Source organism: Canis lupus, chromosome 26 (genome assembly GCF_048164855.1).
Source record: "Canis lupus baileyi chromosome 26, mCanLup2.hap1, whole genome shotgun sequence".
In the NCBI taxonomy this organism is placed as follows: Eukaryota; Metazoa; Chordata; class Mammalia; order Carnivora; family Canidae; genus Canis; species Canis lupus.
In genome coordinates, this window is record NC_132863.1 from 10,900,916 (window position 1) to 10,928,322 (window position 27,407).

A 27,407-nucleotide genomic window follows, 5' to 3' on the forward strand; every position below is an offset into this window, starting at 1 on the left:
AGGCTTTAGCCATATTCCTTAACTTTTATATATAGTGCTGTCACTGAGTTCCTAATATGTCATTCCAGTTTCTATTTTATCTTTGCTATTTGCTAAAAATTAGAAAACTCTTGAAATTTTTATAGTTAAATTTTTAGCTTTTTGTCAGTAATTTTCAGTTTCACTGCTTCTAGTCAAAGAAAGTATTATCATTTCTATTTTTGAAAGTAAATTAACTATTTTCTGTGTGATAATTTTTTGAAAATAATTAAATTTTTTGCTTTTTAATTTTTTGGGAATGATCTTCCATGTAAAATCTTGTATTTAGATGTGGTCAGAGTATGGTGTTTTATTTTGGTTTGTTTTTACCTGCCCAGATGCTCTTTTTGAAATCACTTTCCTTCTTTTCTCAGTTCAAAGGGGCTCCTTATCACTTTCTGAATCTAGAGCGTAATGATACAGGCTCAACCAATCATTGGATTCAGTGATCGATTTGCGGGGGGGGGGGGGGGGGAGGGGGGGGGATCTTGTGATCTAACCCAACACTTTTGCTGAAATCACTGGGAAAGAAACTGGCTTCTTTTAGAGGGACTTCCATATTTAAGAGATAAAGATACCTAGGTTTGTTGGTGATTGTTTTTGCCTCCATGATGTCAAACCACTCAAAATAAAACCATCATAGAAAAAAACAAAACAAAGAGAAAAAATGTCTTGATGTCTTCATTCTGGCCTCTGGATCCAGATTATCTAAAGGCAGATACCACTTCACAGTTAAATGAGCCAATAATTTGCACTTTTGCTTAAGCCAGGTTGGTTGTATTTTCTGTACTTGAAATTCAGAGAATCCTAACCAATATAAGTGGACATCTCTGCTGATGGGAGGGAAGTTCATTAAGTTAGCAGATACACAGTAAATCAAAATTAATCTATATAGTAGTTGCTGCCTTAGTACTTAATTGTTTAAACTGTATGGTAATTTGGTGCTTAACAAATCAATTCCTTCTTGTGCCAGTTTCTGCCTTGTAGACACTGAGGGCAGCTATTTGATACCTTGTGCTCTCTCCCACAAAGATTCTCTATTTTGCCTTCCTCATGTGACATATTCATCATCTTGTATGTTCTCTGAATTTGGTCTACATCATGGATGCCGTATTTGTCATAGCCCTGTTGAAGCAAAGTAGTTACAAGTTTCTAAAAAAAAAAAAAAAAAAAAAGGAGATATCCCAAAGTTGATGAAATGCATTACTTTTTGTTACTAAATTATATGCAAAAGGAATGGCTGTCACAAGCCAAGTTATCCCACTTAATGCAGGAGAAATTGCCAAATTCCTAGGAATAGATGAAAAACTAATGAATAATGAGAAACTGTTGGAACCAATTTATTTATCACAAAAGATTATTATGACTAAGGTGTTGAACATCAAACATTGTCAGGAACTTCTTGCTAACTTTGAAGTAAACTTTCAGCTACATGTGATTTGATTGAAGAAAAAGAAGTATAAATTTAGTCAAATTGGAAAGCAGCAGGATTAAGAGTTTAGAATGAGTCAGTAGTTTAGAAGAAATCCTGGAAGTCATCGAGGAATATTCCCTGAGGAAATGTTGCACTACTGACATTCTTAATGGTATGGAGAATGATATGCTGAAAGACAGTCATCAAGGAAGTTTTCTAAGTTGAAAACAGATTCATTTAAATCTGAATGAGAAGAATTTTGGAACACCTAAATTTATTTAACTTTTATTTACTTTTTTGTGTAATTAAAGAATGACATAATAGAAATCTATGTCTAAAATGTCTAAAACAACTAATAAGAGTAAAACAAAAAACCTAATAAGAAAACATTTTTAAACTTTAATTGACATCATTTATATAATTATATAACTTACAGTCAGTGGTGTCTTATAATGGATAAAATATAGATTATCATCTCTACCACATTTTTCAGATTTCTTAATCTAGCAAGCCTATAAAATAGAGCTTGCTTAATACAGATTGTTCTTAGTGAACTAATGCTGCTTGACAAATAGTACTGCTTCATTTTATGGGATTTTCAAAAACAAATATTTTGAAAATATGATGGGGAATCTTACCATAAAATCACCAGCACATGTGTGATTTGCAGAATTTTACATCCTCCAAGCCTTATGGCTTCTTTACTGCCCTCTTTATTTACTTAAAATCACTGACAAGTTGGCAATGACATAATTTATAAATTCTCTCAGTACCCAGGGATGTACCTGGATTGGGCCAAGAAATTTGAACTCACTCCAAATGGATGTTGCTGCACTCTGCTTCAGGTGCTTCTAACAAGTGCATCCTATCCTTTTAATTCTCAATATAAGTATCCTTGTTCCCATTACTATGGCTATGTAACAAATTATCCCAAAACCTAGTGGCATAAAACAACCATTTATTATACTAAGAGTTCTGTGGGCCAAGAATCTGGTCAAAGTAAAATGGGCATGTTTGTCTCTGATCCACAGTATGGGGGCCTTAGTTGGAAGACTCAAAGGCTGGGGGATAGAATCACCTAAAGGCTTATTCATATATACGTTTGGCAGTTAACGCTAGATATTGGTTGAGACCTTAGCTGAGGCTGATGGCCAGACCACCTACATGTGGCCTCTCCTGTTGTAAAGGCTTCCTCACAGCATTGTGGCTCAGTTCCAAGAATTAGCATCCTGAAAGAGCTAGGCAGAGCTGTATCCTTTCAATGACTTACCCTTGGAAGTGTAGTATTACTTCTACCAAACTTTATTGTTTGAAATAGTCAAGAATCTCCCTTAGGTAGTGGAGGGGAATTAGACTCCAGTTTTTTATTATGTTGGTTAGGGTGCTGAACTAGCATATGGGACTAGAAATATTGTTGTGGCCATTTTAAAAAAAGATTTTGTTTATTTATTTAATGGGATAGGGGCAGAGGAAGAGGAGAGAGAGAATTCCAAGCCCATTTGGGGCTCCACCTCAGGAGCCACTCTGAAACCAAGAGTGGGACATATAACTGACTATGCCACCCAGACACCCCTGCTGTGGCCATTTTTAAGAAAAAATTGCCACAGTTCTTGACAAAAGACAGAAGACATATCCTATTTCCTCTTAGTTATTAATCATTATTAATTAATGAATTTAGGTATGTTTGAGGTATTTCAGTCCATTGTGGTAATTATTCATTTTAGTGCTCAATTTTTCCATCCTTAGTGAGTAGGAATCTATTTTGAGTTTGCTCAGTTCTTTGGTCATAACCATAGTGTTTTCTGACAGCTTTCTTGCTATCATATTGTACGATATGATACCTTGATATTGATATGATGCTTTGTATGAGAAAATGTTTCAAGGGCATCTTATACATTTTTTGTCCCACACCCAGAATTTGATATTTTCCAAGGATACTGGTTTCTTTTCAGTTTGAGAGGGTTTTTGTTTTTAGTTTTAAACACAATTCCTTTTGGGGGTGTGAATTGAGAAATAAATGTAAATTTTAATATATTGAGAAGTGTATGCATATTAAAAATTAAAATTCTTTTTTTTAAAGATTTTATTTATTTATTCATGAGAGACACAGAGAGAGAGAGAGAGGCAGAGACACAGGCAGAGGGAGAAGCAGGCTCCACGCAGGGAGCCCAATGTGGGACTCGATCCGGAACTCCAGAATCACGCCCTGGGCCTAAGGCAGGTGCTAAACCACTGAGCCACCCAGGTGTCCCTAAAAACTAAAATTCTAATACTTCTGAAGGTTTAAAATATAAACATCAATGCTCTGCTCCTCTCCAGGCCACTCCTTATTCTCTTAATAAACAACCACTTTTGTTTCAGCTATTTTCTTCTGATAACTCACCACCATTATGATTCTTGATAAATTGCTACTACTTGCTGTCAATTTTTATACTTCACACATTATCTGTAGATTTGCTATATTTTGCTGTATTATAGATGATGCTTTAGGTCATTTACATTACTTTCTCACTTTAGGTCATTTACATTACTTTCTCACTTTTTCTCCTTGCACCTCTTATTGACAGAATCACACTATTTTTTGCCAGAATATAAATGTAGGGAGCACCTGGATGGCTCAGTTCATTAAGTGTCTGCCTTCAGCTCAGGTGATGATCTCAGGGTCCTGAGATTGAGCTCTGCATCAGGCTCCCTGCTCAGTGGGGAGTCTGCTTCTCCCTCTCCGTATGACTCTCCCCTGGCTCATTGCTCTCTCTCTCAAATTTATATACATATATAAAATTGATATATATAATATATATATTTATGAACATAATTGTGAAAGTCTGCTCTGGCGTTTCTAATATTTTCAAGGTTCTACTCACTATAATTACCATTTACAGAAGTTCATTACATACTCTTATGTATATCACTGATAATATACTTTTCTATACTTTATGTTAAAAACAATCTAGTCTTAGCCATTCATCTTAATAGTTGATGAAATATTTGAAGAGCACAGGGTCATAGGCAGAATCCTGGGGCAGATTGCCAGAGACTTGCTTTCACCTTGGCATCAACCCATTAGTCTACTCTTTATTTACTATCATCAAAGCCCACATTTCTGTTTTTTTCATCTAGTTCATGAGAACATCCTGCAAGGCTTTGTTAAATGTCTCCCTAAAATAAAGATACAAAAAATCTGATAGTTCAAACAGAAAATGAATAATTTCTTAAACTTCTTATTATAATTTCAAGGTCAAAGAACTGTGTCATTTTTTTTTTAATTAGGGAACTGACTGCATAGTTTAGTTCCCAAAAGCATAATAATTCTAATATGTGGTTTATAAATTTAATCCATAAATTGAAAAAAAAATCTTCTATAATTTGACTACTTCCTCTTTAACCTCAAAAGCTCCCTTTTATGGAAAGTTGACCATAAAGGCTGTTATTACAAATGGAAGGTATCTAGAATCCTGCTACTCATCTAATCCTTGTAGTTTATATTTAAAATGACTAAATTGGCTCCTTTTAAGGATCTCTTTAGTCAATATTAGATTTTTTTTCTTGCAACTCTTAGCAATTTTTTATTCTTCTCAACTTAGAAACTGGTTTATTTATATAGAAACTTTGACAGCAAACAAATATACTGACCTTTATATAAGAAAATGAAGAAACTCCTCTATTCAGTTGAGCTTCTATTTTAAGATACTTTCATCAAAAGTGTATGATTTTGTGTACAGCTTATCACATGTTTGGCCTGATTCTACTGAAGAAATTTGTGAGTTGCGGATTGTGCAAGAGTTAATTTTCCATCCTGTGACTGGGGAGGGAAGCCCTGTCTGTATAAAGCTCATTCTAGCAAGTAAGCACTGAAACCCTGATTTTAGCAGCTTTAAAAAACAGCCCCAAAGGCATGTTCCCTCTTTCTTTTCACCAAAAAATAACACTAGGTGATTTTGAATTAATTCTCTGGAGGGCTCAACTTCCTTCCTTCCTTTCTTCTTTCGTTCTTTCCTTCCTTCCTTCCTTCCTTCCTTCCTTCCTTCCTTCCTTCCTTCCTTCCAACACTAAAGGAGGACAAAAGATGTTATGAGCTTTCATGTAGTAAATATGCTGAGTACAGTCAGTGTTGTCCTACTATTTCTTTACACTTGGATGTTGTCACCTAACAACTTAACAATAAGCAGTTTTAAGCATTTGACCTTTCTTTGGAGATATAGCTGAGATGAAATGAGATAGATATACAATGGTTCAAGCTTAATCTAGAAAAAAATGCTTAAGTCAAAAGAGAAGCTGTATAATAGTGATGACATCCACGACACTTCCAGTGATTCTTAAAGGTCAAGCTCTGCAAGTTGGATTTGTTTATAAGACTTGATTCTGAGCTCAACCATTGTGCCATGGTTTGTAAGAAACTGCTATAATAGCCAGAATTTGAATGGAATGAGTTTAGCATAGAGGATATTTTATTATATTTCAAAGCAAATTGCTCAAGTTCCATAAAAACAATTTAAAAGTTAAATATTCCTTTTACTTTTTATATAGGAAATTATATTAAAAGATTAAGCATTTTTCCTTTAATTATTGAACAAGGCTGGAAAGTATCTGAGATCATTATTTTAGCTCAAATTGCATACCAAGTAAAAGTAATCAACCTTACTGAATAGCTCAGATCCGATCTGTACCCTTTAATACAAAAAAGAGCATTAACATCACGATGAAATGCTTTACACAGGTAATCCTAAAATTATCAAAGTGATTATTAGGTTGATACTAAAAATTATTTTTTTCAGTAAAGCAGCACAGTGCTAATAACTACAGTCCCTCTACAGAACACCTCTATAATTCATATCCAAAATAAAATAAAAATATGAGGAATCTTTGCCATTGAGATAGAATTATTCTAGAATTACCAAGCATGAGAAAAACATGCAGTCACTCATATTCTCCTTAATATATCAATTAAAGTTATTTTTATATAATATAATGGATTTTCTTATAACTTACAGTACAGTTTTTTAAAAGACTTATTTATTTATTCATGAGAGACGCAGAGAGAGAGGCAGAGACATAGGCAGAGGGAGAAGCAGGCTTCACGCAGGAAGCTGGATGTGGGACTCAATTCTGGGACTACGGGATCTCACAAACTGAGCCAAATGCAGATGCTCAACTGCTGAGCCACCCAGGTGTCCCACTTACAGTACAATTTTTTGAACTGTATAACTAAGGAAATATATGCATCTGAGCTAAATGATTTTTCTGATATTAAAGTAATACATATCCATGAGCAGAAAATTTAGAGAAAAAAACCCAGTGAAGTATTTTTTAAAACGAAAAGTTGCAAATAACACCACCACTTAATTAAGAGAGAATCACAATTAAATCAAATTTTTAAAAAATATTTTATTTATTGATTCAAGAGAGAGGGTGCACACGGGACAGAAAGAGAGAGAGCATAATTGGAAGAGAGAGGGAGAAGCAGGCTCTGCGCTGAGCAGGGAGCTCAAAGGGGGCCAGATCCCAGGATCCTGGGCTGAAGGCAGACGTTTAAACTACTAAGCCAGAGGCAGGCAAGATGGCAGAAGAACAGGGTCCCCAAGTCACCTGTCCCCACCAACTTACCTAGATAACTTTCAAATCATCCTGAAAACAAGGATTCGGCCTGAGATTTAAAGAGAGAACAGCTGGAACGCTACAGAGAAGAGTCTGCGCTTCTATCAAGGTAGGAAGATGGAAAAAAATAAAATGAAAAAGCATCCAAGGGGGAGGGGCCCCGTGAGGAGCTGGGCTAAGGCTGGGCTGCGAGAGCCCCCAGGACAGGAAAGCCCAGTCCGACAGGAAAGCCCAGTCCTGGAGAAGCAGGAGCTGCACCAATCTTCCCGGACGGAAAGGCGCTCCTAGGGAGCTAGGGCAGGATCCCAGAAGGGGCAGTGGAGCCCCCAGGTTCCAGGGGTCACTAACAGAGGAACTGCGCCCCCGGGGGAGCACGCCACACCCCATGGCCGAGCTCCCTAAAGGGCTGGAGGGCACGCCCGATGGGGCCTTGGGAGCAGCTCCGGCGGAGGCTCCGCATGGAGGGGGCTGCGTGGCCCTGGGAGCGCGATTCCAGCGGTGCAGGCCCTGGAGCCCAGGGCGCCAGGGGACACAGCCCAGAATCTGGTGCTCCCCTTGGGACAGGCGGAGGCCAAGAAGGCACAGGACAGCGAGGACTCTCCTGCCTCCGGGAGGCACCAAGCTGTCCAGATCAGCATGCCCCGCCCCAGAGCATCCAGGCCCCTACAGACTGGAAGACTGCAGTAATTACTGCTGGAGCTGACTTCAGGGCTGGAGAGCTGGCCGCTGCCCACTATTGTTGTTCCTCCTGATGTCGCCTTGTGCCTGGGACTGAGCGGAGTCATCAGGAAGTAGGAGCCTCACAGGATAAACAGATCCCACTCAACCGTGCACCTGGCAGGTGGCCGGGCAGCGCCCCCAAGGTGCACACACCTGAGAATCAGCAGAGCAGGCCCCTCACCCAAAAGACCAGCTGGAAGGACAGGGGAAGAGCAAGTTCTTAACCAAGCACCGCTGGAAAGCTCTAGGGGAAGTCGAGGGACTTACAGTATATAGAATCAGAGGATACTCCTCCTTATTTTTTGTTTTTTGTTTGTTTGTCTCCACCCCTTATTTCCCCTTTTCCTTCCTTTTTCCAGTACAACTTGTTTTTAGCCACTCTGCACTGAGCAAAATGACTAGAAGGAAGAACTCACCACAAAAGAAAGAATCAGAAACGGTACTCTCTCCCACAGAGTTACAGAATTTGGATTCCAATTCGATGTCAGAAAGCCAATTCAGAAGCACAATTATAAAGCTACTGGTGGCTCTGGAAAAAAAGCATAAAGGAATCAAAAGACTTCATGACTGCATAATTTAGATCTAATCAGGCTGAAATTATATATCACTTAAATGAGATGCAATCCAAACTGGAGGTCCTAACAACAAGGGTTAATGAGGTAGAAGAACCAGCGAGTGACATAGAAGACAAGTTGATGGCAAGGATGGAAGCTGAGGAAAAAGAAAAACAAAAGATCATGAGGAAAGGTTAAGGGAAATACATGACAGCCTCAGAAGGAAAAATCTATGTTTAATTGGGGTTCCAGAAGGTGCCAAAAGGGACAGAGGACCAGAAAGTGTATTTGAACAAATAATAGCTAAGAACTTCCCTAACTTGGGGAGGGAAACAGGCATTCAGATTCAGGAGATAGAGAGATTCCCCCCTCCCAAAATCAATAAAAACCATTCAACACCCCGACATCTAATAGTGAAACTTGCAAGTTCCAAAGATAAAGAGAAGATCCTTAAAGCAGCAAGAACAAGAAATTCCTAACCTTTATGGGAAGAAGTATTAGGTTAACAGCAGACCTCTCCACAGACACCTGGCAGGCGAGAAAGGGCTGACAGGAATATTCAGGGTCCTACATGAGAAGAACCTGAAGCCAAGAATACTCTATCCAGCAAGGCTCTCATTCAGAATAGAAGGAGAGATAAAGAGCTTCCAAGATAGGCAGAAACTAAAAAAATATGTGACCACCAAACCAGCTCTGCAAGAAATATTAAGGGGGATTCTGTAAAAGAAAGAGGAAGTCCAAGAAAACAATCCATAAAACAGGGACTGAATAGGTATTATGATGACACTAAATTCCTATCTTCAATAGTAACTTTGAATGTGAATGGGCTTAACGATCCCATCAAAAGGCACAGGGTTTCAGACTGGATAAAAAAGCAAGACCCATCTATTTGCTGTCTAGAAGAGACTCATTTTAGACCTAAGGACCCCTACAGCCTGAAAATGAAAGGTTGGAGAACCATTTACCATTCAAATGGTCCTCAAAAGAAAGCAGGGGTAGCAATCCTCATATCAGATAAATTAAAGTTTATCCCAAAGACTGTAGTAAGAGATGAAGAGGGACATATATCATACTTAAAGGATCTATCCAACAAGACGACCTAACAATCATGAATATTTATGCCCCCAATGCGGGAGCTGCCAAGTATTTCAATCTATTAATAACCAAAGTTAAGACATACATAGATAATAATACACTTATACTGGGAGACTTGAACACAGCGCTTTCTGTAATTGACAGATCTTCTAAGCACAACATCTACAAAGAAACAAAACCTTTAAATGATGGGCTGCACCAGATGGATTCCACAGATATTTACAGAACTTTACATCCAAATGCAACTGAATACACATTCTTCTCAAGTGCACATGGAACTTTCTCCAGAATAGACCACATACTGGGTCACAAATCAGGTCTTAACCAATACCGAAAGATTGGGATTGTCCCCTGCATATTTTCAGACCATAATGCTTTGAAACTAGAACTAAATTACAAAAAGAAGTTTAGAAGAAATTCTAAGAAATTTAGAAGAAATTCTCCACTTCACGTGGAGGTTAAAGACCATCCTGCTAAAAGATGAAAGGGTCAACCAGGAAATTAGAGAAGAATTAAAAAGATTAATGGAAACTAATGAGAATGAAGATACAACAGTTCAAAATCTTTGGGATACAGCAAAAGCAGTCCTGAGGGGGAAATACATTGCAATAAAAGCATTCATCAAAAAACTGGAAAGAACTCAATACAAAAGCTAACGTTGCAGCTAAAGGAGCTGGAAAAAAAAACAGCAAATAGATCCTACACCCAGCAGAAGAAGAGAGTTAATAAAGATTTGAGCAAAACAATGAAATAGAGACCAGAAGAACTGTGGAACAGATCAACAAAACCAGGAGTTGGTTCTTTGAAAGAATTAATCAGATAGATAAACTCTTAGCCAGCCTTATTAAAAATAAAAGAGAAAAGACTCAAATTAATAAAATCACGAATGAAAAAAGAGAGATCACCATCAATACCAAGGAAATACAAATGATTTTAAAAACTTATTATGAGCAGCTATATCCCAGTATTAGGCAATCTAGAAGAAATGGATGCATTTCTGGAAACCCACAAATTACCAAAACAGGAACAGGAAGAAATAGAAAACCTGAACAGGTTGAAAACCGGGGAGGAAATTGAAGCAGTCATCAAAAACCTCCCAAGACACAAAAGTCTAGGGGCAGATGGCTACCCAGGGGAATTCTATCAAACGTTTTAAGAAGAAACAATACCTATTCTACTAAAGTTGTTCCAAAAAATAGAAAGAGATGGAATACTTCCAAGCTCATTCTATGAGGCCAGCATCACCTTAATTCCAAAACCAGACAAAGACCCCACTAAAAAGGAGAATTATAGACCAATATCCCTGATGAACATAGATGCAAAAATCCTCAACAAGATACTAGCCAATAGGACCCAACAGTACATTAACAAAATGATTCACCATGACCAAGTGGATTTATCCCCAGTTTTGGCAGAAGCTCGGGGGACACGGGGAGTCTGGGATGCAAGGCTGGTTCAACACTCATAAAGCAATCAATGTGATTCATCATATCAACAAGAGAAAAAATAAGAACCATATGATCCTCTCAATAGATGCAGAGAAAGCATTTGACAAAATACAGCATCCATTCCTGATCAAAACTCTTCAGAGTATAGGGATAGAGGGAACCTCCCTCAGTATCTTAAAAGCCATCTATGAAAAGCCCACAGCAAGTATCATTCTCAATGGGGAAACACTGGGAGCCTTTCCCCTAAGGTCAGGAACAAGACAGGGATGTCCACTCTCACCACTGCTATTCAACATAGTACTGGAAGTCCTAGCCTCGGCAATCAGGCAACAAAAACAAATAAAAGCCGTTTAAAACGGCAAAGAAGAAGTCAAATTCTCCCACTTCGCAGATGACATGATACTGTACATAGAAACCAAAAAGACTCCACCCCGAGATTGCTAGAACTTATACAGCAATTCGGTAGCGTGGCAGGATACAAAACCAATGCCCAGAAATCAGTGGCATTTCTATACACTAACAATGAAACTGAAGAAAGAGAAATTAAGGAATCAATCCCATTTACAATTGCACCCAAAAGCATAGGATACCTAGGAATAAACCTAACCAAAGAGGTAAAGGATCTATACCCTCAAAACTACAGAACACTTCTGAAAGAAATTGAGGAAGACACAAAGAGATGGAAAAACATTCCATGCTCATGGATTGGAAGAATAAATATTGTGAAAATGTCTATGCTGCCCAGGGAAATTTACACATTCAATGCAACCCCTATCAAAATACCATGGACTTTCTTCACAGAGTTGGAAAAAATCATCTTAAGATTTGTGTGGAATCAAAAAAAAAAAAAAAAGGGATCCCTGGGTGGCGCAGCGGTTTGGCGCCTGCCTTTGGCCCAGGGCGCGATCCTGGAGACCCGGGATCGAATCCCACATCAGGCTCCCGGTGCATGGGGCCTGCTTCTCCCTCTGCCTGTGTCTCTGCCTCTCTCTCTCTCTCTGTGACTATCATAAATAAATAAATAAATAAATAAATAAATAAATAAATAAATAAATAAAAAAGATTTGTGTGGAATCAGAAAAGACCCCGAATAGCCAGGGGAATATTAAAAAAGAAAATCAGAGCTGGAGGATTTACAATGCCAGATTTCAGGTTGTACTACAAAGCTGTGATCACAGTGTGGTAATGGCACAGAAACAGACACATGGATCAATGGAACAGAATCTAGAAGTGGACCCTCAACTTTATGGTCAACTAATATTTGACAGAGCAGGAAAGAATATCCACTGGAAAAAGGACAGTCTCTTCAATAAATGGTGCTGGGAACATTAGACAGCCACATGCAGAAGAACGAAACTAGACCATTCTCTTACACCATACACAAAGATAAACTCAAAATGGATGAAAGATCTGAATGTGAGTCAAGAATCCATCAGAATCCTAGAGGAGAACATAGGCAACACCCTTTTTGAACTTGGCCACAGCAACTTCTTGCAAGATACATCCATAAAGGCAAGGGAAACAAAAGCCAAAATGAATTCTTGGGATGTAATCAGGATAAAAAGCTTCTGCACAGCAAAAGAAACAGTTAACAGAACTAAAAGACAACCTACAGAATGGGAGAAGATATTTGCTAATGACATATCAGATAAAGGGCTAGTATCCAAGATCGATAAAGAACTTATTAAACTCAACAACAAAGAAACAAACAATCCAATCATGAAGTGGGCAGAAGACATGAACAGCAATTTCATCGAGGAAGACATAGACATGGCCAACACGCACATGAGAAAATGCTCCGCATCACTGGCCATCAGGGAAATACAAATCAAAACCACAATGAGATCCCATCTCACACCAGTGAGAATGGTGAAAATTAACAAGACAGGAAACAACAAATATTGGAGAGGATGTGGAGAAAGGGGAACCCTCTTGCACTGTTGGTGGGAATGTGAACTGGTGCAGCCACTCTGGAAAACTGTGTGGAGGTTCCTCAGAGTTAAAAATAGACCTGCCCTACGACACAGCAATTGCACTGCTGGGGATTTACCCCAAAGATACAGATGCAGTGAAATGCCAGGATACCTGCACCCCGATGTTTATAGCAGCAATGTCTACAATAGCCAAACTGTGGAAGGAGCCTCAGTGTCCATCGAAGGATGGATGGATAAAGAAGATGTGGTCTATGTATACAATGGAATATTCCTCAGCCATTAGAAACGACAAATACCCACCTTTTGCTTCAAGGTGGATGGAACTGGAGGGTATTATGCTGAGTGAAATTAGTCAATCAGAGAAGGACAAACATTATATGGTCTCATTCATTTGGGGAATATAAAAATTAGTGAAATGGAATAAAGGAGAAAGGAGAGAAAATGAGTGAAAATATCAGTGAGGGTGACAAAACATGAGAGACACCTAACTCTGGGAAAGGATAGTGGAAAGGGAGATGGGTGGGGGGTTGGGGTGACTGGGTGATGGGCACTGAGGGGGGCACTTGGCAGGATGGGCACTGAGTGTTATGCTATATGTTGGCAATTAAACTCCAATAAAAAATAAAAATAAAAAAATAAACTACTGAGCCAACCAGACGCCCCTAAATCAAGTTTTAAGGTGATACAAGATGAATGATCTATTTTGTAATTCTTAAAACAATGAGGTTTAACCCCATGATCTTGATTCTTATTTGGCCAATTGACAAATTTCTTTTGGAAGCTGGCCATTGATTTTTTTTTCTAAGATTTTATTTATTTATTCATGAGAGACACAGAGAGAGAGAGAGAGAGACAGAGAGACAGAGACATAGGCAGAGGGAGAAGCAGACTTCTATGGGGAGTCTAATACGGGACTCAATTCCAGGACTCCGGGGTCACGACTTGAGCCGAAGGCAGATGCTCCACCCCTGAGCCACCCAGGTGCCCCTGTTCATTGATATTAAGAGTAAATCTTTCTTAAGTCTGATTTTTTGCTTCTGAATGAAAATCAGAGAAGTAAAAAATATACAATTTATCTACTTCTATCTTATAGGACATCTTCTAGTCCTGTAAGACTAGACTCAGTTTTGTTTTCTTTTTCCTCAATTTCCACCATTTTCATGAAGACAAACGTTAATTAGTATTTCTCATTATTTAGAAGGTATAGTTTCTTTGAAAATCAATACAATAGATTCTGTTCATAACCTTAAATGCTTTTGTTGCCCTTATCAGAATTTCCTCTGATTTGTAATTTTGAGGAATGAATCACACAAAGTACATGAGAAAAATAATTATGCCTCTTTCCTCTGTCCAACTGTCCTTTATACGTATGCTGCAATTGTATTTTCCCCGACCCTTCAATGCCACTTTATCATATGGGTTCATTTCTTTTTCATTTTTCTTTGGTAAACTCAGATCTTTACTAGACTTCTGGCACTCCATTTATTACATTTCAGTATTCTGTTCTTACTTTTTCACCAGAGATAGCTGTCTTCATTCTCTTCAATTCTCTATCTCTAGCCCTCTCATTCTTTTTATTGCCATTCTTAGTATACATTTCCAGCTTCTTTAGCCACATTGCTGTTGCTGCATTGTCTTTACAGTTCTCAGCAATATTTCTTAAGTATGCAAGCAGTATTCTTATACCATGGTGGCACAAACAGCCTGAGAAGAAAGATGGTCATCCAGTCTGTTAGCCTATTAGCTCTCTGTTAGAGAGCTGTGATGGATGTGGCATGTGGCCATCCTCGTCACAGTCATTGAACTAAGCATTGTTTATAGCATAGAATCTGTTTGACTAGTTGTTCTTTTACAAGAAGACAAATCAATTACAAGCAGATTTGCTATTGGAATCAGACTCTTCTATGGGATGACTGCAAAATTTTAGGATACAGCAATGCAGCTGTGGTCCTATATAGTACAGGATCATGTAGGCTCCCCACTCCTCCAGATGTTAACACTTCGTATGGGGAGGTCAGGAGAGGAGGGGAAGTCTGAGTAAGGAATAAGGGTGTCCAGGATGTCAGGGAAAGCATAGCAAGTGCTTGGATCAGAGGCTTTTTGCCACCAAATATTGTAGCATTGCAATAAGCAGTGTGATTGAATTTTGCATATCAGGTCAATGTCAGCCTTCCAGGTCATAAGTTTGTCCTCACTCGTATTCTATCTTATTATCCTCCGGAGACCAAGCACACACATATATCAGACAGATATTCCCATTTTACAGATGAGGAAATTGAGACTTAGAGAGGGAAGGTCACAAGAACCCAGTGTTGTTGCTCAGATGTAAAGCCAGGACTGACTGACTCCAAAGACAAAGCCATTAGGATGAAAATCATTACACATTAATCACTGATGTTCTTTAACATCTCTAAGGGATTGTGCAGATATTATTCAGTTCTTGTAGCAACCTTATCAAGTAGTGTGACATTATCATCAGTTCCCTTTGCAGGTTAGGGAAACCTGAGGTTTAAAGAAGTAACACTGAAAGAATGAACAAGATGGAAGCTCATTAGGTTGTAGAATCTGGATTTGCATACTGCCCAACTTTCTGACTCCAGAACCCCTGTCTGCTACTATGCCATGCCACCTCCAAAGTCTGTAATTGTACACTTTCAAAAACACTGTCCCAACAATGCCTGCTTGTCTCTACAAAGATGGCTGTGATAATACATGGCCAGTGGTCATGCATTTAGAGTTGTTCTTCCTGGCATTGGATTAGCATTCAGCCAATTACATTCTCCTACCTGTTTCTTCTTAAAATCAATGGCAAGTATTTGATGGTTAATGAAATGGGATTAGAGGGCAATCTGTGGCCATGCCATGGACCCACATTAGTCTGAGTATGGGAGTGATACTCTGATTTTGGCTCTGAAATCCATGTGTTTCATGTACCATTTATGTTAATTTGGAATTTATTTTCTGGGAATGGAATTTTGACCTCGTGTCAAATGCTTTAGTTAAATACAGACAAATAAAACCTTATGTTGCCTCTGTCCAGTATTCTAGACTAGGTACAAATGTCACTTTTTCCTAGAAGCCTTCCTCGCCTGCTCAAGGCAGAACCAGTTAGACACTTTTCTTTGCCTAAGGCATTTTATACTGTAGTCTACCTAAATTGTGCTGCAATTATTTGTATTTCAGATCAACCCATAAGGACTTTACCTATTAATCATGTTCTACCCACCAACTCAGATTATGTTTGGCATAAAGAACATGTCAACAAAACAACTGTTGACTTAATTAACTAATTAATACTCCAACTAAAAAATAACATACATGTTAATTAGTTTGTAAAGGAATCACTATATCATTTATAGTGCTGGATATGATGGCAACATTTAGTCTGTTTGGAATTTTGTATTCGGACAATGAAGGTTTAAAAACTCATATTTTATTATAACGTGTAAATCTGTTTACTATTTTGCAAATATAATATTTTGTATTTAACTGCAAAAAATCCCTGTGGTAAAAATAGTATTCAAAAACATAATTAAAGTTATACAGATATTTAAGATGGTGATATTGAGGAGTGCCTATGGGGTTCAGTCAATGGAGCATAGGACTCATTTTGTTTGTTTTTTACATTTTTAAATTGAAGTTCGATTTGCCAGCAAATAGTATAACACCCAATGCTCATCCCATCAAGTGCCCTCCTCACTGCCCATCACACTGTTACCCCATCTCCCGACCCACCTCCCTTCTGCAACCTTTTGTTTGTTTCCCAGAGTTAGGAGTCTCTTGTGGTTTGTCTCCCTCTAATTTTTCCCACTCAGTTCCCCTCTCTTCCCTTATAATCTCTTTCACTATTTCTTATATTCCACGTATGAGTAAAACCATATGATGATTGTCCTTCTCTGATTGACTTATTTCACTCAGCATAATACCCTCAGGTTCACCCAAGTCAAAGCAAATGGTGGGTATTCATCCTTTCTAATGGCTGAGTAATATTCCATTGTAAATATATACCACATCTTCCGTACCCATTCATCTGTTGAAGGACATCGTGGCTCCTTCCACAGTTTGGCTACTGTGGAAATGGCTGCTATGAACATTGGGGTGCAGGTTTTCATGGCATTTCACTACATCTGTATCTTTGGGGTAAATACGTAGCAGTGCAATGCTGGGTCGTAGGGTAGCTCCATTTTTAAGTTCTTGAGGAACCTCCATAGTTTTCCAGAGTGGCAGTACCAGTTTGCATTCCCAGTACAAGAGGGTTCCCCTTTCTCCACATCCTCTCCAACACTTGTTGTTTCCTGTCTTGTTAATTTTCGCTATTCTCACTGGTGTGAGGTGGGATCTCATTGTGGTTTTGATTTGTATTTCCCTGATGGCAAGTGATGGCGGAGCATTTTCTCATGTGCTTGTTGGCCATGTGTAGCTCTTGTTTGGAGAAATTTCTGTTCATGTCCTCTGTCCATTTCATGATTGGATTTTTTGTTTCTTGGGTGTTGAGTTTGATAAGTTCTTTACAGATCTTGGATACTAGCCCTTTATCTGATATGTCATTTGCAAATATCTTCTCCCATTCTTTAAGTTGTCTTTTAGTTTTGTGGACTGTTCCTTTTGCTGTGCAGAAGCTCTTTATCCTGATTAAGTCCCAATAGTTCATTTTTGCTTTTGTTTCCTTTACCTTCATAGATGTATCTTGCAAGAAGTTGCTGTGGCCAAGTTCAAAAAGGGTGTTGCCCGTGTTCTCCTCTAGGATTTTGGTGGATTCTTGTCTTGCACTTAGATCTTTCAACCATTTTGAGTTTATCCTTGTGTATGGTGTAAGAGAATGGTCCAGCATCATTCTTCTGCAAGTGGCTGTCCAATGTTCCCAACATGATTTATTGAAGAGACTGTCCTTTTTCCAGTGGATATTCTCTCCTGCTTTGTTGAATATTAATTGACCATAGAGTTGAGGGCCCATTTCTGGGTTCTCTATTCTGTTCCATTGATCCATGTGTCTGGTTTTGTGCCCATACCATAGTGTCTTAATGATCACAGCTTTGTAATACAGCTTGAAATCCGGCATCGTGATGCCCCCGGCATTGGTTTTCTTTTTCAATATTCTCCTGGCGATTCTTGGTCTTTTCCGATTCCATACAAATCTTAAGATTATTTGTTCCAACTCTGTGAAGAAAGTCCATGGTATTTTGATAGGGATTGCATTGAATGTGTGAATTGCCCTGGGTAGCATAGACATTTTCACAATATTTATTCTTCCAATCCATGAGCATGGAATGTTTTTCCATCTCTTTGTGTCTTCCTCAATTTCTTTCAGAAGTTTTCTATAGTTTTTAGAGTACAGATCCCTTACATCCTTGGTTAGGTTTATTCCTAGGTATCTTATGCTTTTGAGTGCAATTGTAAAAGGGATTGGTTCCTTAATTTCTCTTTCCTCGGTCTCATTGTTAGTGTATAGAAATGCCACTGATTTCTGGGCATTGGTTTTGTATCCTGCCACACTGCCGAATTGCTGTATGAGTTCTAGCAATCTCGGGGTGGAGTCTTTTGGCTTTTCTGCATGCAGTATCATGTCATCTGTGAAGCGGGAGAGTTCGACTTCTTCTTTGCCAATTTGAATGCCTTTTATTTCTTTCTGTTGCCTAATTGCTGAGGCTAGGACTTCTAGTACTATGTTGAATAGCAGTGATGAGAGTGGACATCCCTGTCTTGTTCCTGATCTTAGGGGAAAGACTCTCAGTTTTTCCCCCCTTGAGAATTATACTTGCTGTGGGCTTTTCGTAGATAGCTTTTAAGATACTGAGGGAGGTTCCCTCTATCCCTACACTCCGAAGAGTTTTGATCAGGAATGGATGCTGTATTTTGTCAAATGCTTTCTCTGCATCTACTGAGAGGATCAGATGGTTCTTGCTTTTTGACTTGTTGATGCAATCTATCACGTTGATTGTTTTACGAGTGTTGAACCAGCCTTGCATGCCGGGGATAAATCCCACTTGGTCATGGTGAATCATCTTCTTAATGTACTGTTGGGTCCTATTGGCTAGTATCTTGTTGAAGAATTTTTGCATCCATGTTCACCAGGGATATTGGTCTGTAATTCTCCTTTTCGGTGGGGTCTTTGTCTGGCTTTGGAATCAAGGAAATGCTGGCCTTATAAAATGAGTTTGGAACTATTCTGTTCCTTTCTATCCTTCAGAACAGCTTTAGTAGAATAGGTATTATTTCTTCTTTAAACGTTTGATAGAATTCCCCTGGGTAGCCATCTGGCTCTGGCCCTGGACTTTTGTGTCTTGGGAGGTTTTTGATGACTGCTTGAATTTCCTTGCTGGTTACTGGCCTGTGCAGGTTTTCTATTTCTTCCTGTTCCCGTTTTGGTAATTTGTGGGTTTCCAGAAATGCATCCATTTCTTCTAGATTGCCTAATTTGTTGGCATATAGTTGCTCATACTAGGTTTTTAAAATAATTTTTATTTCCTTGGTATTGGTTGTGATCTCTCCTCTTTCGTTTGTGATGTTATTAATTTGAGTCTTTTTTCTTTTTAATAAGGTTGTCTAGGGGTTTATCTATCTTATTAATTCTTTTGAAGAACCAACTCCTGGTTTTGTTGATCTGTTTTACACTTCTTCTGGTCTCTATTTCATTGAATTCTGCTTGAATCTTTATTAACTCTCTTCTTCTGCTTGGTGTAGGCTTTATTTGTCGTTCTTTCTCCAGTTCCTTTAGGTGTGAGTTAGCTTGTGTATTTGAGTTTTTTCCAATTTTTCAAAGAACCAACTCTTGGTTTTGTTGATCTGTTCTACAGTTCTTCTGGTCTCTATTTCACTAAGTTCTGCTCTAATCTTTATTCTCTCTCTTCTCCTGCTTGGTGTAGGCTTTTATTCTTTCTCCAGTTCCTTTAGGTGTGAGGTTAGCTTGTGTATTGGAGGGTTTTTTTCAAGTTTTTGAGGGAGGCTTGTATTGCGATGTATTTCCCTCTTAGGACTGCTTTTGCTGTATCCCAAAGATTTTGAACGGTTGTATCTTCATTTTCATGAATCTTTTTAATTCTTCTCTAATTTCCTGGTTGACCCATTCATCTTTTAGTAGGATGCTCTTTAACTTCCACGTGTTTGAGTTTCTTCCAAATTTCTTCTTGTGACTGAGTTCTAGTTTCAATGCATTGTGGTCTGAAAATATGCAGGAGACAATCCCAATCTTTTGGTGTTGGTTGAGACTTGTGAGCCAGTATGTGGTCTATTCTGGAGAAAGTTCCATGTGCACTTGGGAAGAATGTGCATTCAGCTGTATTCAGATGGAAAGTTCTGTAAATATCTGTGAAATCCATCTGTTCCAGTTTATCATTTAGGGCCCTTGTTTCTTTGGGGATGTCCTGCTTGGAAGATTTGTCCTTTGCTCAGAGTCCGTGTTGAAGTCTCCTAGTATTAGTATATTATTATCTAAGTGTCTCTTTACTCTGGTTAATTGATTGATATACTTGGCAGCTCCCACATTAGGGATATAAATATTCATAATCTTTAGGTCTTCTTGTTGGATAGACCCTTTAAGTATGATATAGTGTCCCTCTTCATCTCTTACTACAGTCTCTGGTATAAACTCTAATTTATCTGATATGAGGATTGCTACCCCAGCTTTCTTTTGAGGACCATTTGAATAGTAAATGGTTCTTCACCACTTCATTTTGAGGCTGGAGGTGTCCTTAGATCTAAAATGAGTTTCTTATAGACAGCATACAGATGGGTTTTGCTTTTTATCCAGTCTGATACCCTGTGTCTTTTGATGGGATCATCTAGCCCATTCACGTTCAGAGTAACTATTGAAAGATATGGACTTAGTGTCATTGTAATACCCATTCAGTCCCTGTTTTGGCACATTATTTCTTTGGGCTCCCTGTTTCTTTTACAGGGTTCCCCCTTAATATTTCTGGCAGAGCTGGATTGGTGGTCACGTATTGTTTTAGTTTCTGCCTATCTTGGAAGCTCTTTATCTCTCCTTCTATTCTGAATGACAGCCTTGCTGGATAAAGTATTCTTGCCTGCATGTTCTTCTCATATATATCATGCCAGCCCTTTCTGGCCTGCCAGGTCTCTGTGGAGAGGTCTGCTGTTAATCTGGTATTTCTTCCCATTTCAGTTAAGAATCTCTTGTCTCAAGTTGCTTTAAGATATTTCTCTTTATCTTTGGAATTTGCAAGTTTCACTATTAAATGTCGAGGTGCTGAATGGTATTTATTGGGTTTTTTTTGGCGGGGGGTGGGAGGGAGGTCCTCTCTATCTTTTGGATCTGAATGTTTCTTTCCCCAGACTGGGGAAGTTCTCAGCTCTGAATTGTTCAAATGTACTTTGTGGTCCCCCCACCGCCTCAGCCTCTTCTGAAATCCCAGTTATACGTAAATTCTTCCTTCTCAGGCTATTGTTTATTTCCCTAAGCCTTTCCTCATGGACTCCTAATTCTTTTGCTCTTTTTTCCCTCAGATTCCTTCCTTTCCATCAACTTGTCTTCTATGTCACTCACTCTCTCTTCCACTTCATTAGCCCTAGCAGTTAGAGCATCCAGTTGGATTGCATCTCATTTAGTCTATTTTTAATTTCATCCTGATTAGATCTCAATTCTGCAGTGTTGAAGTCTCTTGAGTCCTTTACGCTTTTTTCCTGAGCCACCAGTAAATTTATAATTGTACTTCTGAATTGAATTTCTGACATTGTATTTAAATCCATATTCTGTAACTGTGGCAGAGAGTACTGTCTCTGGTTCTTTCATTTGTGGTGAATTCTTCCTTCTAGTCACTTTGTCCATTGCAGAGTGGCTGTATGAGTGAGGGAATCAAAAATATCATCCATGACTTAAGTAAAATACAACCTAGATGATTCCAAAGAGGTTAAAGACCAGAAAATGAAAAAGAAGATGAAAATAAAATAAGACAAAAAGATACTGACATGTAAAACAAATTTTAAAACGATGTAGTAAAAAATAAAAGGCCAAAAACCCCAAAGAAGGAGAATAAAAGGAAAAGATGGGGGAAAAAAGTAAGGAAAAGAGTAAAAAGGGAAGAAAAGGGGGGGGGGGCTGGGTGATTGTGGTGAAAAAGAAGTGGTAGTGAAGAGTCTACCTGAGGGTGATCCTCTTGGTTCTGAGTGTTTTGTTCTGTATGTTAGAAGATGATCAATCCCAAATGTTTATAAACCAGCAATACTTATAGAAAGCCCTAACTTTGACCACCAAAAGATAAACAAGATAAAAGAGAGGTCAGATGGGAATGAAGAGAGAATATAATCTCAGAGAGTGAACCAGCACTGTTTTCCACTTGGTTCTGGGTGTATGCTGGTAATGTTTTAGAAGGTATTAACTTTCACCATTGTTGAACAAAATGAGGCAGAAAAAAACGAAAAACACAAAACAAAGCCCATATCTCCTAAATCTCCCAAAATGAAATTGAATACTTTGAAGGGATTCCAGAAGTGAAAAATATATCTAAGACATGTAATTGTAGAAATATGAAAGTCAACATGGAAAAAGCTTAAAATGAAGAGCTAGTAAAATATTGTAGTTAAGGTAGGAAAAGAAAAAAATATTGGAAATTTTTAGTCTGATATAAGAAGTAGTCATAATGGAAAAAGGAAAAAAAAGGGGGGGGGGGACCCTCTAGTTTTGTATACTATTTTCCCTTGATTTTCTCTCAAACCTGGAGCTTTCCAGAGTTGCTTGGTCAAGAATTTGCTCTTCCCTTGTTCTTCCAGCTGGTCTTCTGGGGGAGGGGTCTGCTTTGCTGATTCTCAGGTGTCTGTGCCTGGACGGAGATGCCCCACCCCCTTGCCAGGTGCTGGGCTCCGTGGGATCTGTTTATCCTGTGAGGACCCTGTTCCCTAGCAGCCACCTCTCCCAGGCACAAGGTGAAACAAAGAGGAGAAACAATGGCCCTGGCCAGATTTCCAGCTCTGGAATGGAGCTCCCCATGTTTAATTAACCACAGTCTCCCCGATCGCATTTGCCTAGATGCTCCTGGGGACCAACGCGGGTGCGCTGATCTGCACAGCTTGGGGGCACCCAGTGGCAGGAGAGTCCTCACTGTTCTGTGCCCTCCCCACTTCTGCCAGTCCCCGGGGAAGGCAGGATACCGGCTTTGTCCTCTTGGTCAAAGATCCCTGGGATCTGGGGCCCTGTGCCACTGGACCTACACTCCCAGGGGCCACCTCTCTGAATGGGAATAGGGCTCAGTCACCTCTGTCCGGAGCCAGCCCACCTAACCGACTGGCTTCTTCGAAATGCCAGAGGATATCCGACCACGAGTATCGGTGAGCTTTCTCCCGGGCGCCCCTCCTCTTATATTGACTGCAAGAATCTTGAGACTTCACTTTCCCTGCTAGGATTTTGCCTGATTTCCCCGCTAAGCACTTTTCTGCCCAGGAAAACTCCAGCACAGATTTTTTCCCACCTTCTTACCTTGTTAGAAGCGAAAACTTTTCTCTCTGTAGCTTTCCAGCTTTTCTCTCTTTAAATGTTAGGCGGAATTCGTAGGTCTTCAGGATGTTTTGAAAGTTAACTAGGAGAAGTTTATGGGACCAGGTGAGTTGAGGACCCCTACTCTTCCACCATCTTGCCCCTCCGTCTTTTTTCTATGTCTTTTATTTTTTTAAAAGGATTTTATTTATTTATTCATGAGAGACACACAGAGAGAGAGAGAGAGAGAGAGAGGGGCAGGCAGAGACACAAGCAGAGGGAGAAGCAGGCTCCAGGCAGGGAGCCTGATGTGGGATTTGATCCTGAGACGGAGGATCATGCCCTGAGCCAGGGGCAGGTGCTCAACCGCTAACCCACCCAGGCGTCCCATTTCTATGTCTTTTAATTAGAAGATTCATCTATTTATATTTAGAGTATAAGTATAAACAACTTGCTGTTGTTAATTTATTTATTGTTTTGTCTTGTGATTGTTTTGTCCATCTTTTCCTCTCTTGGTCCCTTCTTTTCTCACATATTTATTTATTTATTTATTCGTGACATATTTTGATTCCCTTCTCATTTTCTTTTGTATATCTTCTATACATATTTTCCTTATAGTTATCATGGAGATTACATAAAACATCTTCTAGTTAAAACCATCTATTTTAAATCTTTTTTTTAATTGATTCATGAGAGAGAGGGTGGAGGGGGGCAGAGACACAGGCAGAGAGAGAAGCAGACTCCATGTAGAAACCTGACCCAGGACTTGATCCCTGGACTCCAGGATCACTCCCTGGGCTGAAGGCAGGCGCTAAACCACCGAGCCACCCAGGGATCCCCAAAACCATCTGTTTTAAACTGATATCAACTTAATTGCAATCACAACACTCCTTCCTCCCGCTACTTTATGTTGTCATTGACACAAATTACATCTTTTGATATTTTGTATTCATTAACATTTTTAGTTATAGTTATCTTTTATTCTTTTAAATTCTATTCCAGAATTGTTACTTTTGCACCACTAATTACAATACTACAATATTATATACTGTATCTGTCTATGTATTTATCTTTACCAAAAGCTCTATATTGTCTATTTTTATACTGCTGTTTAGTATCCTTTTTTTTTTTTTTTTCAAGTCCTGTCAGCAGTTTTTATAAGGCAGGTCTAGTGGTGATGAACTCCCTCAGCTTTTGTTTATTGGAGAAGGCCTTTATTTCTCCTTAATTTTTGAAGACCAGCTTTTCCAATACAGTATTCTTGGTTGACAGCTGTTTCCTTTCAGCATTCTGGATATATTAGCCCATTGCCTCCTGCTTGCAATGTTTCTGCTGAGATAATTGCTCACTTACGGAGCTTTCTTGTACATAATGAGTCTCTTTTCTCTTGCCTCTTTCAAGATTCTTTGACTTTTAATAGTTTGATTATAATGTGTCTTGATGTGGGCCTCTTTGTGTTCATCCTAGTTGAAGCTTATTGAACTTCTTGAATTTGGATACTTATTTCCTTCCTCAGATTTGGGAAATTTTCAGCCACTATTTCTTAAAACAGGCTCTCTACCAGTTTTTCCTCACTCTTCTTCTGTGACTCCTATAAATGTGTATATTTGTCTCCTTGATGATTTTCCATAAGTCTCTTAGGATTTTTTTTTAACTTTTCTTCATTCTTTTTGTTCCATTGACTCGATAATTTCAAATGATCTATGTTTGGGTTCATTAATTCTTTCTTGTGCTTGATCAAGCCTACTTTTGAATCCTTCTAGTGAATTTTTCAATTCAATTATTGTATTCTTCAGCTCCAGAATTTTTAAAAGGAGTTTTGCTTGCTTGCTTCCTTTCTTTTTCTATATCTTTGTTGATATTCTCATTCTATTCATGTATTCTTTTCCTGATTTTGGCTATTAGCTTATATATACTTTTTTATAGCATTTTGAACTGTTTTGGATTTTTTGTATGGTGATTTCTAGATCTCCATTTCTTTAGGGTTGGGATATTTTTAGACTTATTTTGTTCTACTGATTGAGCCATATTTACCTGTTTCTCCATGTGCTTTGTTAATTTTTGCTGTGACTATGCATCTGCAACTATAGCCACCTTACCATCTTTACAGACTGGCTATAAAGACTTTCACCAATCAGCATAGCTAGAGATTCTGGGAGCCTCTCAAACTTCTCAGGTGTGTGTCTTCTTTGGGCTTGTATTGTAATTTCCCAATTAGATTTGTTGGTCTTTATCAGGCACTTGTCTTTTGCTTCATTTAGTGTCTATCCATGATACTGCAGATACTCTGGTATTGCAACAAGCTGCTAAATTCCCTTTTCTTCTTAGTGACCCCAGGCATCTAAAGTATGCCAGTTCTGTTAATGCTCCAAGTCAGATGGGAAAGAAACCAGTCCGTTGAACAGCTGCCCCAAAGCCAGAATATTGGGCCCCCATTCCAGTCTTCTCTTTCCCTCCCAAGGGAGAAGCTACAAGCTGGGCACTTTCTGCTGATTGTGCCAAGTTGTCCTGGCTTCTGTCTGTGGTGTACTACAAATTCTTCAGTGCTGCAAAAAGTGGCTGAGCTCTCTTTTGTTCTCAGCAGCCCCCTAGGACTCCAAAGTATACTAGTTCTTCATTAGTGCTCTGAGTCAGGCAAATCAGAAATCATACCCTTGGGCAATCCCCCCAAAAGCTGGAACACTGGACCTAAGTTCCACTCATCTCTTTCCCTCCCAAGAGAAAAGCCTTGAGTTGAGCTTTTTCTCCTGATCACTCTGAATTGTGTGCTGGCTTGGGGAAAGAGCAATTGTAGGTTTAATAAAATGGCTTTTCTTACCTGTTTCAATGGATTGTTCTTTCTTGGCTTTGAGTTTGTCTGGGTTACTAAGATTTCTTAACTGGTTTCTGGAGTTCTCATAAAGACTTTTTGGACTGTATGTTGTTGCTAAATCAGTGTCTTGTGGAGACACTGGAGATCTGGAGTTGCCTATTGTACCATCTTGCTTTGTGATCAGACTTTCTCTTTCATTCAATATAGTTCTTTCTGTTTGAATTTTTTTAATATTTTATTCATTTATGTGAGAGAGAGAGTGAGCACATGAGTAGGGAGGAGAGGCAGAGGGAGAAGCAGACTATCTGCTGAGCAGGGAGCCCAACATGGAGGACCCTGGAATCATGAACTGAACTGAAGGCAGCCGCTTAACCAGCTGAGCCACCCAGGGGTCCTGCTCTTTGAATTTTTTATATACATATTTTCTTTTTAAAATGTGAAGAAAAATATTCAAACTTAAATTCAAAAATGTTGAAGGAAAAAGGTATTTTCCATTGCCAAGAATGGTAAGCATATACAAAGCATTGGTTATGTTCTTTTATTCTAATTTATACTAAAGCTCAGTAAATATTAGCCTATTTTCACATATATTATATAAAATTCCCACTATTGCCTTTTCCAAATTCTTACAGCCTTAGCAAAAGTATAAAAAGGCATTTTTTTGTAGGATAAGAAATAAACCAACAATACAAATTATTATGGAGCAGATATTTAAAATACCTTTAACCAGTGTAAATAAGAATAATTGTGAAATAAATGGATTTAGTTAGTTTTCGTTTTCTTTTGGGTTTTAGGCATTAGGATTTTTGTCTTCTTATGGAATAGGAATGGAATACAATCAAGCCAAGGTAAGGTCATTCTATTTTTTTCTGGAACAAATCTGAATTTTTTTTAAAAGGACATTGAATAGGCTCCTCTTTAGGTAAAAGAGTCACTTGAGAGTGGTATTTAAAAGCACCAGCTCAATAGCCAGAAGTTTAAGGTTAAAATACCGTAAGTTTCTTAATGTTCCATATTTCAGGTTTGCCATGATAGATAAATAATATCTACTTCATAGGTATTTCCTGATGATTAAATGAAATATCATGTACAATGCCCTTTTCACAGACTCCAGAGTTCACTAAGCCCTCCAAAAAATGTCAGCCATTTTTACAGATTAAGAGGATGAAATTTGGAATTTATTTTGGTGTAGTTCAAGGTTCATTGCTGGGCTAGGAATAAAAAAAAATGATTGACTTGAGCTTCAAATTTAGATGCTGGATATAGACATAGATTTTTTTTTTTAATTTTAGGCACTAATATATTACACCTTTGGAAGTGCTGGAGGAAGCATGATGTCCCAAATGATTTTGGTATGTAAATTAAATATTCTTGGGCCTACCTAGGTATGT

At 38.6% G+C, this 27,407-nt stretch overlaps 1 protein-coding gene across 18 annotated transcripts in view; it reads left to right on the forward strand.

Annotated features, from left to right (window-relative positions):
- SEL1L2 (SEL1L2 adaptor subunit of SYVN1 ubiquitin ligase) overlaps positions 1 to 27,407 on the forward strand; it is a 138,344-nt gene that overhangs the window by 78,191 nt on the left and 32,746 nt on the right. For 17 of the 18 annotated variants that reach the window (XR_012018208.1, XR_012018207.1, XR_012018206.1 and 14 more), the window contains 2 exons: positions 26,811 to 26,864; positions 27,309 to 27,368. Coding sequence is in view for 14 of the 18 variants with exons in the window: in XM_072800024.1 (XP_072656125.1) it covers positions 26,811 to 26,864; positions 27,309 to 27,368 (114 nt within the window). In the remaining 4 variants the exon portion in view is untranslated. The remainder of the gene's footprint in view (positions 1 to 26,810; positions 26,865 to 27,308; positions 27,369 to 27,407) is intronic. The other variant, XM_072800027.1, reaches the window with a different exon arrangement.